Consider the following 16,573-nt stretch of genomic DNA (forward strand, 5'->3'; position numbering starts at 1 on the left):
TTTCTTATTAAATACTACTTATCATAAACGTAACCTAGTCAGCTTGAACAGCCTGCTGTAATTCATCGGCATTAATATCAATTATTTTTGCCTTCATTCTGTTTAATCCGCTATTCCACCTTGACTTCATACTTTCTATTAAACTCTTATCAGCTTCGTCGTCAAAGAAGTCGTTATACCTTTTTCTAGACTGCAACCCAAGTATAGAATCATTCCCTCCGAATGTATTATTGAATGTGGCCGAGAAACTTTCATTATATGAAGAACCTAACATTGTTGAATCCACGGCCATACGCATAATGTTCCCTGCATGGCATGCTAAATGATCATAATCAGATCCCATTTCCATACTTTCTTCTTCTGGATCATCATGTCTTATGACACTTGTTTTTTCAGTTGTGTATTTAATAGGTAAGTTAAGGAATTCTGCTTTATCCATCTTGACGGCTTTCAGCTTAGCAAGAAGAATATTCGATTTCTTACCTGATGCATCTCCAATATCTGACACAGGAGTAGATTGAAGTAGATTTGTTGAATTCTTCTTTTTTGAAGAAGCAGAAGATGAAAAAAAGATTGTCTTATTAGGTATTGGAGTCTTGTAAATAGATGATGGCTGAGTCTGAAGATTATTAGTTTCACTGACATTTTCTTCTATTGTTTGTCTTTGCCTTTTGATACCTCTATTCTTAGCTTCCGTGTCGTTTGGCTTAGAGTCAGTTTTTGAATTATTAGTACTATCTCTTGTAAATGGAAGTTCCAATTGGTAATTGTCTATGTTTTCTTGATTCTCTGCCAATATTTCGTATAAAGGACTGACATTTATTCCATTATTGGATATTTTCGTATCATAACACTTCGTAATAGGAGACTTCGAGTAATATGATTCTTTTGCGTGTGGCAACATGTCCAATCTTAAATTTTTATTTAAAAGTGCATCTCTTGGTAAGTGGCTAGCAAAGTCTATATCAGACTCATCTATTGAAGGAAAGTTGTATCCAAGATTTACAGAAGTATGAACATTGAATTTTACTGACATAGCTTGTTATTCTTTAATATTTGAACGCAATTTATGATATGATAGAGAAAAAAATTAATAGCAGCAAAAAGGGCAAATGCAAATGTATATATAAAGCTAAGTGGTTCCTTTTACCGTAAAAGTTAACTAGAAGATCAATTATTCCCTTTTACAGCATATTAATTGTTTTTGTTTACCTTTATCCTAAAAGGGTTAGACCCATTTTTTTGGAAATGTGACTTAGTTCATGAATATCGCATTTATGTCGTATTTATGTCGCATTTGAAATATATGCGTACGACATTTAAAATTGAAAAATTATTAATTTAAGACCACATGATTCGTGGAATTCATAGATTTGGTATTACTTCTATTTAAGAATTAACTCATAATGTAGATATATGTAATATCCGTAGGGAACTTCATATTGAAGACTAATATGTACAAATTGATATTGACACTGGTTGAGGTGTTAAGATGAAACTTATGTACATGAAAACATGGCAATCAAAGTTTTGAGCTTATGTTTAAGATGGAATGTCATGTAATTGTACCTCTCCGCTAAGTAATAACACCATATGCAAAAAAGGGGGACTTTGTAGATAACTAAAAAGATATCAAAGATGTTTATGCAAAGTATTCGAGGTGGACGCAGAACAATCTGCTTTTTTTAATTGCTCCTCGAAGCCCGTTGTACGGCAGAAATGGTTCAGGCGTTTGGACTAATTCAGTTAGAATCACTACCTTGTCTGTATTTTTTCGTTGCCATCATTCGACTTCTTAATTATTCTCTCGTCGATCACCGAATCATTTCCATGAACCGAGTCTATTGGACATGGGAGAAGCGAATTGGCTCCGACCATCAATACACATATAGCAAATGTTGAGCTAAATAACGAATTTGTCATTCTATTTCTCTGTGTAGCCTTTATTGCAGAAAACATAGCTTATTGATTGATTATTTATGCGGTGTTGTGTTATTCAAGAAGGTAATATATGAATTTAATCGAATAGAAAGACGGTCTTTTGTCTGATACCCAATTATCCCAATGATGTGGTTACTTGTAGCTACTAGTATGTAGAAGGTGATTAATTCTTTTCAACAGAGGAGTATGTATTTTTTTTCAGTCCAATATCAGCTCACGTGCATTCTCGTATATTGGCCAATCAGAAAGCCCGCTTATATCGTTCTTCGACTTTTAGGTCTATAGAGCGATTGAGACTCTGAGAGAAATGGTTCAGTTACATATCGTCTATATACATTATTATATTGTTTGCTCTAGCCTCATTATTCAGTATAGGTCAACTACAACTTGTTAGTCCAAGATTCTGGTCAAATGGTGTATGAATAGAATTTATGAAGTATAAAATCGAAATCGCGTGTTGCAAGTCACAAGTTACATAACCATAGGTATTTATGTAAGTAACATGAAGACCACTATGCTGGACTCAAAAGATCTACATAAGATGTATTCATCTAATGTAGTTCTTTTTGCAAGTCTGTATGTGTTATGCTTGTCACCCAATCTAGAATGAAGACGTAGGAAACTTGTAGCGTTCAATAGTAATCTGCATATTCCGAAGTTTAGTCAGAATACTGAAGCTTACTTGCATAGGAGTAAGTAGAGAATCCATTCTGTTTTTGCTTCGTTATATGCTACCATTCAGCAGAAAATATGTACCCAAAAGCAAAAAATGGGTACTTTAATGTACGTATGTGGTGGGAAAACGTAATGCGCATTATGTGGGTAAAACATAGAGTTTATATTGTCTTTGTTTCTGAAGCCTTAGTTGTTGTCGCTTCTAGGAATGATGAACAATTTCTTCCATATCATCACATACCGGTTGATATTTGAAGCCCATCATCAATTCCCAAGCTGCAATACCGTAAAAATCGGAAGAATAATACGAATAGCGTTGACATAAGCATATATTGTTACAGTTACATACAATGTCTATGGTACGCGATACAAGTAAATCAAAATTAAATATAGAATGCTTTTGTTGTATATAAAGTAATTAAACCCACTATATGTACAGGACTATGTGATATGCCTCTAATTGAAATAGCTTTGGGGTTCATGAAAGCTACGAATGGCGTATTCATAATACGATTAAAATCGAATGCTAATGGAATTAATTTGTTAGCAAATTAGTAATCACCTAATTAAAGGATTATGATAAAGGTAGTTTGAACTGAATAAGTTGTTACATCAAATTTATTGGTAAACTTTATTGAGCATGTCACCCTTTATCATTTCAAATCCAGGGTTGAACTTTCTATCAGCAGCTAACTCATCTTGTGATTTAGGCTTGTCAACTAACTCAATTTTAACTAATTCCTTGACAACGCTAATTCTATGAGCAGTAGAAGGTGACACTCTTTGATAAATTATTTGATTTCTCCTCTTTAATCCCAAAGCTTCAATATTTTTACGGATTCTTGGATGGCACCCAATAGTTGACCTAGTCTGGGTTATCTTGTAGAACATACTCTTAGCTGCATTTGCGGACGACATCTTTGAAGGTAGAGCTAATCAATTCTTAACAGTACCATTGTCTGAAATATGTTCAATGGAAAATTTTGATTTCTGACTGCGACTTTTTTATCGCGACATTTTAACAAATGTCGCACATCAGATCAATATCAAGCATACAAGCTTACGGTATCTTAGACACACAGCGGTTGTTGTATGAAGAACATTGAGATGTATACTTAATAATGGATGATGTATTTGAACAGGTGTTAGTTAAGAAAAGTGATGAACTTCATTCGCAAATTCGATCGTTAATTAAAGATCTAGGAGATATAATCCACGATAATGAGCTGTATAGTCTGGCCAAAATCGAACGTTCAAAGGTAATATTCTCTAGTTTACAATGGGCAATTAACGAATTTGAGTCTTCCCCCAAGCTTTTAGATCTCAATTTATCGATTTATATTGAATCCTTGGCTGATTTTTATTTGTTTCTATATTCCATAGAAAGTGACAAGGATCTAAAACATTTAAAGCAAGGGATATCAGGCCTCATATATGAGTTTTCCAAAATAAGAGGATTCAAATTTGTAACCAATTTCTTTTCAAGTGATGTCTACTTAATTCCAAAATTATTAGAATTAACTGAAATTATAAACTTGAGTGAAAATGAAACTTTTTTGATATTAATATGGCTTTCCAATTTAGTTCTTGTTCCATTCCCTCTCACTTTAATTAATGAAGATTTGCCAACGTTATTACTTGAATTTGGTTTGAATTGTCTTGAAAAGCATTCCAATGCCTCCAAAAATCAATCAGTGGCGCTGATTCTAATATCTAGACTAATTTCAAGACAAGATTTAATACAGAATGGTATGCTTGATGTATATTTTAATGATACAGTTCCTTCCATTTGGAACTCTTTATCTTATAATAGTGGCTCAATCAAATTGGGACATACTATGGTGATAAATAAATTAATGAAGAGATGCTCATTTGAAGTAATGTGTAAATATTTAGATGTTATCCACAAAGAAGTTTTACTAACTGACTTGGTTAATCTACGTACGCAAGAAGAATATTGTACGAATGATTTGAATAATCTTAATGTTTTGTATATCATAAAGGTATTGAACAAACTAGCCAAATTTTATTTGCAACTGCCAGAAACTGGCAAATATTATCAGGTATCTAGCATAGTGAACAATTTGTTTCATGATGTAATGAGTATAATGTTAGACAGGTTTGATACTAACTTAAGGTATGCAATGGCAAAGAATTTAAGTAGCATCTGTTCCCAGTTAACGGTTGAAGCAATGAATTACCAAGAACAATTGATCCAATATCTTATAGAACAGTTGGAAATTCTGAATATCATGATTACTTACTCTCCGTATGAAAAATCAATTAGTAACTCAAACCGATTTCATGTCGATTTAGCGATTACTTCTGATAAAATTTCTGTGCCAAAGTACCATACGGTTTTGTTATTTTTCGCATACGTATCGCTCAGGAAATCCTTACCATACCATCTAATCCTGCCGATATTAAGCATTGTGCACAAGACCTTATTTATTCAACAAAAGCGAGCAACATCTGTTTTAGGATCCCAATTACGGGATTCGTCTTGCTTTATCATATGGTCATTATGTAGGATGATTAAGACAGATACCTTCATTATGCTACAAAGAGAAAACGAGAATATGATGGAAGTTATCTTATTTGACTTGATAAAGGTAGCAATTTTCGACTTTGATCTAACTATACGAAGATGTAGTGTGGCTGTTATCCAAGAATTTATTGGGAGATTTGGTAATAACTTGTTTGGCTACAAATTTGTGGAGGATATGACCTTTGGAGAGCAGATGGGACTGTTTATAATTAGATTAGTTGAGATTTTCAATAACAAATCCCTTGGTTCTTTGAATCTGTCGTACTTGATGATTCATGAGCTTATCCGTATTGGATTCAAACCGAATCTTTTTATTCCTTGTTTATTGAATAATATACAAGACGATAATAATAGTTTTGAAGTGAAAAAATTGAATTCTTATCATTTGGCTAAGATCTATGGAGATGACTTATCAATGGAGTTTGACTTTGAATTTTTAGGAAATTTACAGGATTCGTACCCCCTACAGACTTTATTATCAGTATTAACTAGGGAGATTTTAAACACAGGTAACTCGTTATATGCATTTTCAGAGCTTGCAGTAATTTCTCCTGACACTTCACACCAGTTTACTTTGAAGGTAGCCAACCACTTGAAAGAAAATTTTAAGTTTGATCATCACTCCGATGCAAGTGAAAAAGCAGAAGCATATGTAAAGTGGATAAATTGTTGTATGATAATTAATTTCCCGATTATTGATTTTGATATCGTATGGAAAGAAATATTTGACATAGTTAGAGCCAAATATACCACTGGCTTAGCAGAAGAGTTTAAACAATACTTCAGACTTCTTTGCAAGAGAAATGAGGTAATTACATCTGATCATTTAAAAGGATTTGGGCATATAATTAAAAGTAATAACCCTATTATTGCACAATCTTTGTTTTATTATCAAAAATTTTCAAACAATGGTAAAGTATTTTTAATTAATTTAATTCAAGAAAATGCTATTGATTGTAATATCAGATCAAGCATGATTGAATGCTTAAGTGAAAATTTGGAGAAGTTGAATCTTGATTTGTCGATGTTGTCTGTATTAGTTAACCTGTTGGATGATTATACTATAACGAATCAAGGTGATGTTGGCTCCAAGGTTCGACTTTCTACGATGTATCTTATCAAGAATAATATTTCAACTTTTTTTCATTACACGGATGAGATTGAACTCAGGTTAGTGAGAATTTCAGGAGAATTAATAGACAAACTAAGACTTGAGTCTATCAAGTTAATTCATATTTTGAGAATGAAGCATTTTGTGGAGATTGACAATAGCAACAACTATAAGTTCTTGTTTGCATATTACAGAAATGAGATATTGGCAAACAAACAACAATCTAATCATGTAATTGAGTTATCAATTAGCTTTTGGAGAGGGATTGTCTTTAGTTTGGGTGCATTGACGATGACAAGCTCAGTTACAAATGAGGCATTCCTTCAGTTACTTGTATTCTTAGAATCTTTGAATCAGGAAAATCATGATTTTGTATTTAAGGAATTTCTAAAATTATTAAAAATACCAACTGACAGACAATTGAATAATTTGAATTCTAGAGAATTGAAGGTTTACAATATGACACTTAACGTTTTTGTCAAGTTGTTTGAATCTAACACTCCTTTTCCAATTGATTTCGAATATCAGACACTCTATGTGAGGTGTTACAATTTGCATATAAACACTTCCAATGTCTTGAGAATAGGCATAATATTGAAGATTTTCCAGTATTTAGGAACGCTACAATCGGAACCAGAAATTAGGCTCAAAGCTCAAACCCGAGTATGTTGGTTATGCTGCCACCATCCACTACTGCGAGTTAGAAGCATCGGAAGCGAGGTGTTCTTCGAAATTCTTAACGATATATCCCCCAACAACGACTGTATATCCATCCTAGATTCCGTGGATTGGGAAGAATCGCCTGGAAAGTTGAAAAAATATTTCAAGTGCTTCCAGCAAACGCTCACTACATTATAGAAACTGTACATACCTACAAATAAGTAGTAATATAATACCACCTTATATTAAAATATCGAAAACTATAGTTCCATATATATTGAATCCTTCTCTGTCCGTATCCATTTGTCTGTTATCTTGAATAGGACTATCATTCATTCCAGCATATTCTGGAGTAACAAAATACTCCGACTCCGTATGCGATCGAACTAAACAAGTCACGTGTTGTGCAGTTTTGCAGATATATCCCGATGCTTACTACGCAACCCATTACAATCCCACTATCAAGTTATCCGACGATTGGTGGAATTTCTCTTCCTTAATATGACGATGGTGGCCTTTATTATGATCCGTGTCATTTCCTGTGTTTGTTACAGTACTTTCTAGGTCTTCCCCGTCCGTACTTTGGTTAGAAGTTTCATTCTTATAAGAATTCTTACTTTCGATGTCTTCGGAATTTTTGGAGGTTGTGTTAAAATAGTCAGCAAATTTGGTAAATGGCATATTAATTTCTAAGCTTCTTTTTGAAATAAGTACTTAATAAAATATATTATAAATTGTTCAGTGACTTTACGGTCTTTTATGAATCAATTTATACTGTTTTGTGAATCTGCAGAATGCGGGGACTGTATCATAATATAGGATGATTTTCGATCATTGACAGCATCACATTCGTAAGGCTCGGTATCTCTAAGCTAAGTTTGTTTGCTTAGCCATGCGTGATACAATATACCGTGGATGGGTTTACCGGAGCAAATCATTAGGTTAGGAACGTTATGATATTTACGCACCTCACGTTAGTAAGCTTAAGATCTCTTATTTAGCGATAACAAATTGTGAGAGAGGCTGAGAAAGTCTCTGATATATAATCATAGCCACTATTCTTACGTAAGCATTTAAGCACTTTCTGGTGATTGCAAAATAGTTCTACAAACGGTGTCCTAATAGATACATATATTTTCATATTTAAATACTATTGTACAGATACAGATTAGTTGTTGTTATCAACAGTACCAGACGACGCTACATGCTGATTTGTAGGACTTGCAGAATTCGGATTGTACTGCCAAGACGGAGAAATGGATTGCTTAGCATTCTTTTGCGCATGCTTCATGTTCATTAGATCGTTTACTGCTAGTCTTTCTTTTTTCACAAGATCACTCAGTTGATGAGCATCTTTAAGCCCTGACACAGAGGGAGTATGTGAGTTGATGGTATAAGGCGGGCTGGTCGCGGTGTATATAGGGAAAGTATCTTCACCTAAGAGGAAATCAAACTTGGACATGGACGGAATTTTTTGCATTCCGGGGGTGTAGGACGAATTCGAGTTAGTAGATGACGCTGATGTGTAGAAGTTATTCCCACCAGATGGCTTGTTTATCGATTTAGGTCTTGCTGCATTTTCTATGGTAGAGGCCTCCGAACCAGATACAGTATTGTTCTTACTTGCTGAACCGTCTATAGTCTCCATCAATGATGGCAAACTTTGGCTGTGGGCAGTATTCTCTGTGTTTGGAACTCCAACGTTCGGTTGATTATTATTCGATGCAAGAAGTTGAATCTTATACTTGATAAACTTCAATATTTTCAAGTACTTTAAGTCTTCATCCATATCCTCGTCATCCCAGTCGATGTCCAATCCATTATGATTTGCAGCATCTTCATCCATATCTTCATCATCACTTTCGTCGTTATTTCTTGGTTCTGTCAAAATTTCTTCCTTAAGCTCGTCGTTAATTAACTTTAAGAATAGTTCATCCTCTTTGTTTTTCTTAACTGGCTTACGCGTATTGTTAGTTCCATAATTTATAAATATTTTAACGAACAATTCAATACTCTTATTCAATAAGCTTATTATTTCGGGCTCTATGACACCTTTCTTCTTAGCAATTTTAAGTTGACAAATCAATAAATATAACATCTGTAAAATAATAGACTTTTTCAAATTAATTATAGTCATTGACAACCCATTTAACATGTAATTGAACAAGGATGGTGGAATCTGTTTAACTTTCCTATCCTGTTGACCAAATGGGAACTGTGAACTGGTCCTTCTTCTCTTTACCGAAAAATCATTGATAACAAAGCCATCATCATCGACATCTAATCCTAAACCATCCATAATTATATTATTTCCACTTTTGGTTTTAACCTCGCCGGCGCTATTTTCCCATGTTTCCATTGATTGGCCAATGTGTTCAAATACCAATATAAAGTACGCCAAAACTTCGGATGAAATATTTGCGATCTTCATATAATAAGTATTTGTTAATTCTTTATCGATAACAAAATTCAAATAATTCATGGACCGTATCAATAAATAATGGAAGTTCAATTGAATCTTAATTAACTGTGATGCGGTATAAATATCTGGTAAACCTGTATTCAAATAATTCATTATACCCTCCTGTGTTATTCCAGAAGAACTTTTAATATTAGACACCGACAATTTTTGATATAGATTGTTGGATGTTACATCGGATATTATAGGCAATTTTAAATATTGATGTAATGGGGTTAAATCTATCCTTTTATCTTTCAATGAATATCTCCAATTTGATAAATTCTTATCAATGGTTAAAAATTGAGTGAAATTATAATTCAAATTTCCATCATTTCCGTCACCATCGTCATCATTTAAGATCCAGTCTAAATGTTTGGGATTCTTCTTCAGTGACTGGTGGTGATTCTGGTTGCTGCCATTTTTTAAATATTGATAATAATTAGGCGAAAAAGACGATGGTATAATAATATTAACCAAATTTAAAAACTCAGTACTAGGTTTAAGCAACACTTCAAATAAATCATCTAAACCGTCCTCCTTCGTTTCTAGCAACAGACTTAGTTTTTCTGGGGTCAATTCAAAATACCTCTCAATCGTTACAGGGTTAATGACCGTAGTATTCAAACTTGGTTTAAATCCAAACTTTAGATTGAAACATTTTAATAATACTTTGAAGACCCAAAACATTTTTACTCTGTTTCTCTTTTGTTGCAAATTTAATGTCAAGTCATTAAAAAATAAATTCTTAGAATTTAAATTTATCCCCAAAATACCAATGAATGAGTTAACTAACGATGATATTACTAGGGATTTCTCCTTGTTATTTGTCAATAATGAATAGTACAAAATTAATAAATAAGTTTGTAATTGAGGAATTGAAACGTGAAATACATTAAAGTAAGGTAAGAAGTCATACAATGATCTTATCATTGATACGTTGGATTTTCTGTCTTCCTTTAAGTTATTACTGTTTGAGAAACTAGGTTCAATATGATTCAACAATAGGTTTAAAGTAATCGTAGGGTCATTCATCATTAACATAGCGTAAATCTGAACGACAATCATTAAGTATTCACTAACAACATGATAATCATTATTCAGAATATTAAAGCCATTAATTGTTGCATCATCATATGTAAACATAAATGGATACATGGTATGGAATTCGTCATAGGATTTCATGAACTGCTTTATGTCAAAAATTGGTATAAAAACATTGTAGTTAAGAAAAAAGTGTAAGATCTGGTTATCAAGCTCTTTCTTGCTACTTATTATTTTCTTGAAGTTATTAATCAACTTAATAAATAAGTCATAAATATCCATAGGCAATTGGCTATTTGTTAAATTAGACATTTCTCCCGGGATTCCATCATGTTGAGAATCATTGGCCGTCAATGGGTTATACGGAACGTCAAGATCTCTATTTTGGAACTGATTATGCATGGCATAAGATGGGTGATATAAGTAAGAATTGGGATCATTTAGTAAGTAGTTATGGGAATTAGTAATCTTTAAGAATGGCAAATTCAAGTTTATCAATAAATGATTGAACTGTGACTCGAAATTCAAATTGTCGTTACCTATAATAATACCTTTGTCATCCAAATTGAATATTTGATCGATCGGGTTATTAATTTGAATCGGGTTATTCTGATTTTTCATGCTCGTACGGTCCTCATTTTCATTTCTTGCCTCAATACTGTTAGTTTCCACTTGTCTGTGCATGAATGTCCCACCATTAGTTTCCTTATGTTTTTCACTATCCTCATATTCCTCGTCTTCTCCGTATTTGAGTCTTAATAGTCTGTTTTGCTCTTCTAACTCTCGTAATTTTTTCTCCAAGTTTTCAGTATAACCTTTTGGAAATGCTCTCCTCGTTAATTTATCACTTGTCTTACAATCAAACCCTATCTTCGAACAATTATGACATGGTGTTAACCCGTCACATTTAATCTTCTTGATTCTACATCTGTCACACGCTTGCGATACTCTAATACCGGATGTAGTTTTTATTAGTTTCAAATTGGCCTCTTCCTTCTCCTTCTCTGTTTTAGGCTTCTGTGTGTCTGATTCTTCAGACTTTGAAAGTGACATTATCTAGCCATCAAATAGTACTTTATTTTGTTCGCTTCCTTCAAACAAATAAATATATATAAAATGCATAAACAGACTGAAGATCGGTCCACAGGAAGAGATTCTATCCTGGGGTAGAAATCACCTCGGCGAAAAGGACATCCCGGTCACAAAACTCAGAAATTCTCAGTAAGGCGCTGGTTCTCACAACTCTTCTAGCCCTTACCTTTTACAGTCTAATGCTGTATTTTACGAGCTCCTCTGTAGACAGCTTTACTATAAAATGTCTAACTGATTTATATTGATACCGATGAAAGATTCTCTTATACTTGCTTAAATTACTTTATATTGCTGCTAAATGAAGTCTACAATACAATGCGTAATGCGTTACTGTGAATTATAATCTATATAATATCGATAAGATATTTTGAATAGAGCATTCGGCAAAATGGGTTCATTGATACGATAGCACCCGAAGGTTTCATCTTCGCTGTTAACTGTATGAGTTCTAAATATACTGTCCTGTGATTTCGAACCCCGCAATTTTTGTATTGGCTCGACTTGCTGCCAACTTTTGTATCAAATGTATGCTATGGCTTAAACTATGTTCTTGGCTATTATATGAAGCTGCCTTAAGCCTTTTACTCTTCAAGTATCAAAAATATTTAGAAAAAACGAAACTTCGTGGCACATCGATTACAGAAACGGGAGATAAGTAGGAATATATATTGATATAGCGCATATATTCTTCCCGAACAAACTACTTAACAGATAAGAAGCCTGGCTAGCTCAATCGGTAGAGCGTTTGACTCTTAACTAAAAGAAGCAATCAAAAGGTTGCGGGTTCGATCCCCGCGTCGGGTTTAATCTTATTTTTTTGCGTTTTTGTTTTTCTCAATGCCAGTAAGGCCAAGTCTATTCAAGCCAATACATCTACATGGTGAAAAATACAATGAATCTTTTATATTGCATATATACAAATATAACTAGTTTTAATACTCTGTTTTTGAATAACCTCTTAAATGCCAAGCGTATATTTGATGTTGTCGATAACTACAATCAAATAGCCTAAAGCATAAATATAAATATTGAATATGTTTAAATGAACTGAATTGAAATCAATGATGAACTAAGCATAAGTGTCTATATTATGATTCAATGTTTACCACCGGTTCTTTGATTTCTTAATTCATTTTCTTTTCTTTCAACATCAGCATCGAAAATAATGAAGTCATCTAATGCATTACCACCTGGAACCATTGGTAAAACAGGAACCTTCTTTTCAACAATAACTTCTAATAAGACAGGACCTGCGTAGTCTAAGAATTCCTTGATACCACTAACTAATTCTTCTTGAGTAGAAATCTTAATACCCTTAACACCCATGGCATCAGCTAATTTCATGAAGTTTGGATTGGATTGATGGGTGTGAGAATATCTGTGTTCGTAGAACAATGATTGCCATTGAGTAACCATACCCTGTTCTTCGTTATTCAAGACACAAACCTTAATTGGTGCGTTAGCTTGAACCGCCGAGGATAATTCAGTCAAAGTCATATTGAATGAAGCATCACCATCAATATCGATAACCATAGCATCTGGCTTGGCAACTTGGGCACCAATAGCGGCTGGTAAACCGTAACCCATAGTACCTAAACCACCCGATGTGATCATAGTTCTTGGCTTGGTCCATGTGAAATGTTGAGCGGCCCACATTTGATGTTGACCGACACCAGTTGTAACGTAAACGTCCTTTCCATATGTAGAAGATTGTTTTGAGATTTCTCTGATAAGAGTTTGAGGTTTGATTAATGAACCTGGGGTTTCCAATTGGTAAGCGTATGGGTACTTTTCTTTCCATGTTTGGACTTCACCCATCCATTCTGGTCTTTCTTTAACAGCATCCACTAATGGAATAAACTTGCTCAAGTTGTTGGTAACATCACCTTCAACAGCCTCAGTTGCTTCGACAACCTTATTTATGTTCTTTGGAGAGATTTCAAAATGAATGATACCACCTCTGTTTTCAGAAGCAGCTAATTTAGCAGCAGGAGCAAATTTGCTAACATTACCAGTAACTCTATCGTCAAACCTTGCACCTAAGGCAATGATTAAATCAGCATTTTGCATGGCAGTGTTTGCAGCAGCGCTACCATGCATACCTAACATATCTAAAGATTTTGGATCTCTTTGATCAAAAGCACCTAAACCTTGGATAGTAGTTGTGACAGGAATACATGCTTTGTCGGCTAACTCTTTTAATAATGCTGGACCTTGTTCGTGGTTTAAAATACCATTACCAACGTAAAGAATTGGTTTCTTGGCGATATTCAAGAGTTGTGCAGACCTTCTGATACTTTCCATGGTGAATTCAGTAGCAACCTTCTTAGTGATTTGAGTTAAAGCATTTGATGGTAAGGTAGTATTTATTGGGATGGATTCTCTTAAGATACCTGCAGTAACATCCTTTGGTAAATCAACCAAGACTGGACCTGGTCTTCCCGAAGTAGCAATTTCAAAAGCTTCGTTTATACGTCTTGGTAATTCAGCAATATTCTTAACCATGACATTCCATTTGGTACAAGATCTAGAAATACCAATAACATCGGCTTCTTGGAATGAATCGGTTCCAATTGCAGTGGTTGGAACCTGACCAGTGAAAACAACCAATGGAATACCATCAGCCAAGGCATCGGTCATTGGTGTAATAACATTCGTGGCACCTGGTCCTGAAGTAACCAACACAACACCTGGCTTCCCGCATGCTCTAGCATAACCTTCAGCCATGTGTCCAGCACCTTGTTCGTGTCTTGGTAAAACAAAATTGAATTTATCAGAGTTGTAGATAGCGTCGAAAACAGGTAAAATGGCACCTCCAGCATACCCAAAAACGGTATCAACCTTGTGTCTCAACATCATTTCATGGAAGATCTCACCACCAGTTAACCCAATAAATGAGTCATCCATGATTGGATATTGACTCTTTCTTACAACGTTTTTCTTTAACTCAGTGGCTCCGCTGCTTGGATCTTGTTGATCGAATGAAGGGGCCGGCGTAGGTCTTGAACTAGCACTCATAGTTGCTTTCAGAAAGCTAGTCTTATTCATACATCTAACTTGGCTACTAGCCATTCTAAAGGCTCTTTGGCAAGATGTGGCCTTTATATTACGAGCAATCATTTTTTGATAATTGTGTCTTAAAAACCTATTAGTTTAATTTTCTAAAAAAACAACCTATAGCTATAACAAGCAAAAAAGTCGAATTAAATGGAGTCGATTCTTTGATTTTTCAATGAGTCAGTTGACCATTTTTCAGCGAAAATGTTTTTTGCGCTCGAGCGGAAGCGGAGGAATCTCCATTTCTTTTCTATGATCATATACAGGAGCCAATTGCAACAATTTAAAGTTTATATTGAATATTTATATGTTTTACGAACTAAATGAAATGACAGAAATGTATATGAACATATTGAAATAAAGATGCAGTAATCTACTCTTCGATAACATCTTCCTTAGTATCGCTAGCAGTATTATAATTTTGGGATTCTGGGACTTGGGAGTCATGATTCTGAGAATCGAGTTTTTCTTGAATGCTCGAGTCATCCTGATGAGCAGTCGATACTGAGGAGCTGCCAACTGCCTGGAAAACCTGGGGATTCGGAGGAATTCCCTCCATAACTTCCTGGGATGGACGAGACATTTGAGCATTTGGATTGACGTTAGGATTGCCCCAATCTAAGAAATCTCTTCTTACTTCGACATAATCATAGGCAAATTCACCGATTTGGTCTTCGTCCATACCAATTTCTTCGGCATTGTAATCTATTCTCAAGTGCAAACCGGGGATTTTGTTGATTACGAAGCATAGCACAGCCGTGACACCACCAGCATAAGCTGCGGTGGCCAAGATATAGACGATTTGAATGTACAATTGTTTGTAATTGTGATCAATCCAACCACCGGCGTGCACAGTTACTCCATCGTAGCCGATAACAGTGGAACTTCCAAATAATGCATTGAAAATCAATCCCACAATACCGGCGATACCGTGCTCCGCTAAAACATCTAGGGAATCGTCGACTCTGCAGAGATATTTGATTTTGGTGGAAAAGTTACACACAATACCAGATACAATTCCAAGAATCACTGAGGCCCATAATGGGATCATACCTGATGAAGGAGTGGCCGCCACTAATCCTGAAATACAACCCGAGCAGACCGCAACCATGGACCATTTATTTTCCAATCTGAAATCAAGCAAACACCATGTGATAGCCCCGAATGCACCACATAAATGGGTATTGAACATCGAGTATGGAACCTTGATTGATGCATTTCCACAAGAGAACCCGTTGAAAAATAACCATCCCACATAAAGTAATGATGTTCCCATACAAATGGTGGAAATGTTGTGTGGACGATAATTAATCATCAATGTCTCGTTTCTTCTACCTAAGAATGCACTGAATACAAACGCTGATACACCCGATAGTATTTCTACTGGGCCACCACCCGCATAATCCAAAGCACCCCCTTGCCACTGTGAGGCCCATCCACCTCCCCAAATCCAGTAAACCACCGGACAGTAAACCACTGTCGCCCAGCAAAATAAAAAGATAGCCGTTGGTAAAAATCTTCCTCTTTCTCCAATACACCCGCCTGCTAAAATAGCTAAGGTGACCAACAAAAATTGCATTTGAAATAACGCATAGGCGATTTCAGGATAGTCAGGCGTGCCTTCAGCACTACCTAATAGATTCTTGAAGCCAAAGAAATGCAAGTCCCCAATAAAATTGTTTGCAGATTTGTCAGAAAAGGCTAACGAGTATCCCCAAAAGTACCATTGGAAGATTCCAATGAACGAACTCATCAACACTATCCATATCATCGACAACGCACTTTTCCGTCTGGCCAACCCAGAATATAAAAATGCTAAACCCGGTATCATTATCCAGATTAGCGACGAAGCGATCGAGAATAATAATATGTCACTTTCCTTATAGTCTTCATTTGCTGTGAATAGCTTTCTTCGATTTAATATGCCTGTTGTTACAGATGAAATTGTCATAGGTTAATATTTTCGCAGCTGTATTACTAGGTCCCA

The 16,573-nt window shown here is 34.9% G+C and overlaps 9 protein-coding genes and 1 non-coding gene across 10 annotated transcripts; 2 read left to right on the forward strand and 8 right to left on the reverse strand. All coding sequences in view use genetic code 12, as the record gives it.

The window, feature by feature from the left end:
* Nucleotides 1-34: 34 nt before the first annotated feature.
* Nucleotides 35-1,036, reverse strand: DEHA2G01958g (DEHA2G01958p; the record flags this gene model as incomplete). The annotated part of the gene is made up of 1 exon (XM_461626.1): nucleotides 35-1,036. The coding sequence occupies one exon, from the start codon at nucleotides 1,034-1,036 to the stop codon at nucleotides 35-37; it is 1,002 nt and encodes a 333-aa protein (XP_461626.2).
* A 719-nt stretch (nucleotides 1,037-1,755) lies between these two features.
* On the reverse strand, nucleotides 1,756-1,959 carry DEHA2G01980g (DEHA2G01980p; the record flags this gene model as incomplete). Its single annotated transcript, XM_461627.2, has 1 exon — nucleotides 1,756-1,959. One exon carries the CDS (start codon nucleotides 1,957-1,959, stop codon nucleotides 1,756-1,758), a length of 204 nt encoding a protein of 67 aa, XP_461627.2.
* A 1,275-nt stretch (nucleotides 1,960-3,234) lies between these two features.
* DEHA2G02002g (mitochondrial 54S ribosomal protein YmL33) lies at nucleotides 3,235-3,534 on the reverse strand (the record flags this gene model as incomplete). Its single annotated transcript, XM_461628.1, has 1 exon — nucleotides 3,235-3,534. One exon carries the CDS (start codon nucleotides 3,532-3,534, stop codon nucleotides 3,235-3,237), a length of 300 nt encoding a protein of 99 aa, XP_461628.1.
* A 203-nt stretch (nucleotides 3,535-3,737) lies between these two features.
* On the forward strand, nucleotides 3,738-7,133 carry DEHA2G02024g (DEHA2G02024p; the record flags this gene model as incomplete). The annotated part of the gene is made up of 1 exon (XM_002770519.1): nucleotides 3,738-7,133. The coding sequence occupies one exon, from the start codon at nucleotides 3,738-3,740 to the stop codon at nucleotides 7,131-7,133; it is 3,396 nt and encodes a 1,131-aa protein (XP_002770565.1).
* Nucleotides 7,134-7,175: 42 nt separating this feature from the next.
* Nucleotides 7,176-7,271, reverse strand: DEHA2G02046g (DEHA2G02046p; the record flags this gene model as incomplete). The annotated part of the gene is made up of 1 exon (XM_461630.1): nucleotides 7,176-7,271. The coding sequence occupies one exon, from the start codon at nucleotides 7,269-7,271 to the stop codon at nucleotides 7,176-7,178; it is 96 nt and encodes a 31-aa protein (XP_461630.1).
* A 111-nt stretch (nucleotides 7,272-7,382) lies between these two features.
* On the reverse strand, nucleotides 7,383-7,616 carry DEHA2G02068g (DEHA2G02068p; the record flags this gene model as incomplete). The annotated part of the gene is made up of 1 exon (XM_461631.1): nucleotides 7,383-7,616. One exon carries the CDS (start codon nucleotides 7,614-7,616, stop codon nucleotides 7,383-7,385), a length of 234 nt encoding a protein of 77 aa, XP_461631.1.
* Nucleotides 7,617-8,103: 487 nt separating this feature from the next.
* On the reverse strand, nucleotides 8,104-11,490 carry DEHA2G02090g (DEHA2G02090p; the record flags this gene model as incomplete). The annotated part of the gene is made up of 1 exon (XM_461632.1): nucleotides 8,104-11,490. One exon carries the CDS (start codon nucleotides 11,488-11,490, stop codon nucleotides 8,104-8,106), a length of 3,387 nt encoding a protein of 1,128 aa, XP_461632.2.
* A 757-nt stretch (nucleotides 11,491-12,247) lies between these two features.
* DEHA2G02112r lies at nucleotides 12,248-12,333 on the forward strand. The gene is given in 2 exon segments: nucleotides 12,248-12,285; nucleotides 12,297-12,333. It is a non-coding gene; the product is annotated as a tRNA-Lys (tRNA).
* A 291-nt stretch (nucleotides 12,334-12,624) lies between these two features.
* Nucleotides 12,625-14,649, reverse strand: DEHA2G02134g (DEHA2G02134p; the record flags this gene model as incomplete). The annotated part of the gene is made up of 1 exon (XM_461633.1): nucleotides 12,625-14,649. The coding sequence occupies one exon, from the start codon at nucleotides 14,647-14,649 to the stop codon at nucleotides 12,625-12,627; it is 2,025 nt and encodes a 674-aa protein (XP_461633.2).
* A 310-nt stretch (nucleotides 14,650-14,959) lies between these two features.
* On the reverse strand, nucleotides 14,960-16,537 carry DEHA2G02156g (DEHA2G02156p; the record flags this gene model as incomplete). The annotated part of the gene is made up of 1 exon (XM_461634.1): nucleotides 14,960-16,537. The coding sequence occupies one exon, from the start codon at nucleotides 16,535-16,537 to the stop codon at nucleotides 14,960-14,962; it is 1,578 nt and encodes a 525-aa protein (XP_461634.1).
* Between the last annotated feature and the right edge of the window lie 36 nt (nucleotides 16,538-16,573).

The sequence above is a fragment of the Debaryomyces hansenii genome, assembly GCF_000006445.2.
Source record: "Debaryomyces hansenii CBS767 chromosome G complete sequence".
NCBI classification, from domain to species: domain Eukaryota; kingdom Fungi; phylum Ascomycota; class Pichiomycetes; order Serinales; family Debaryomycetaceae; genus Debaryomyces; species Debaryomyces hansenii.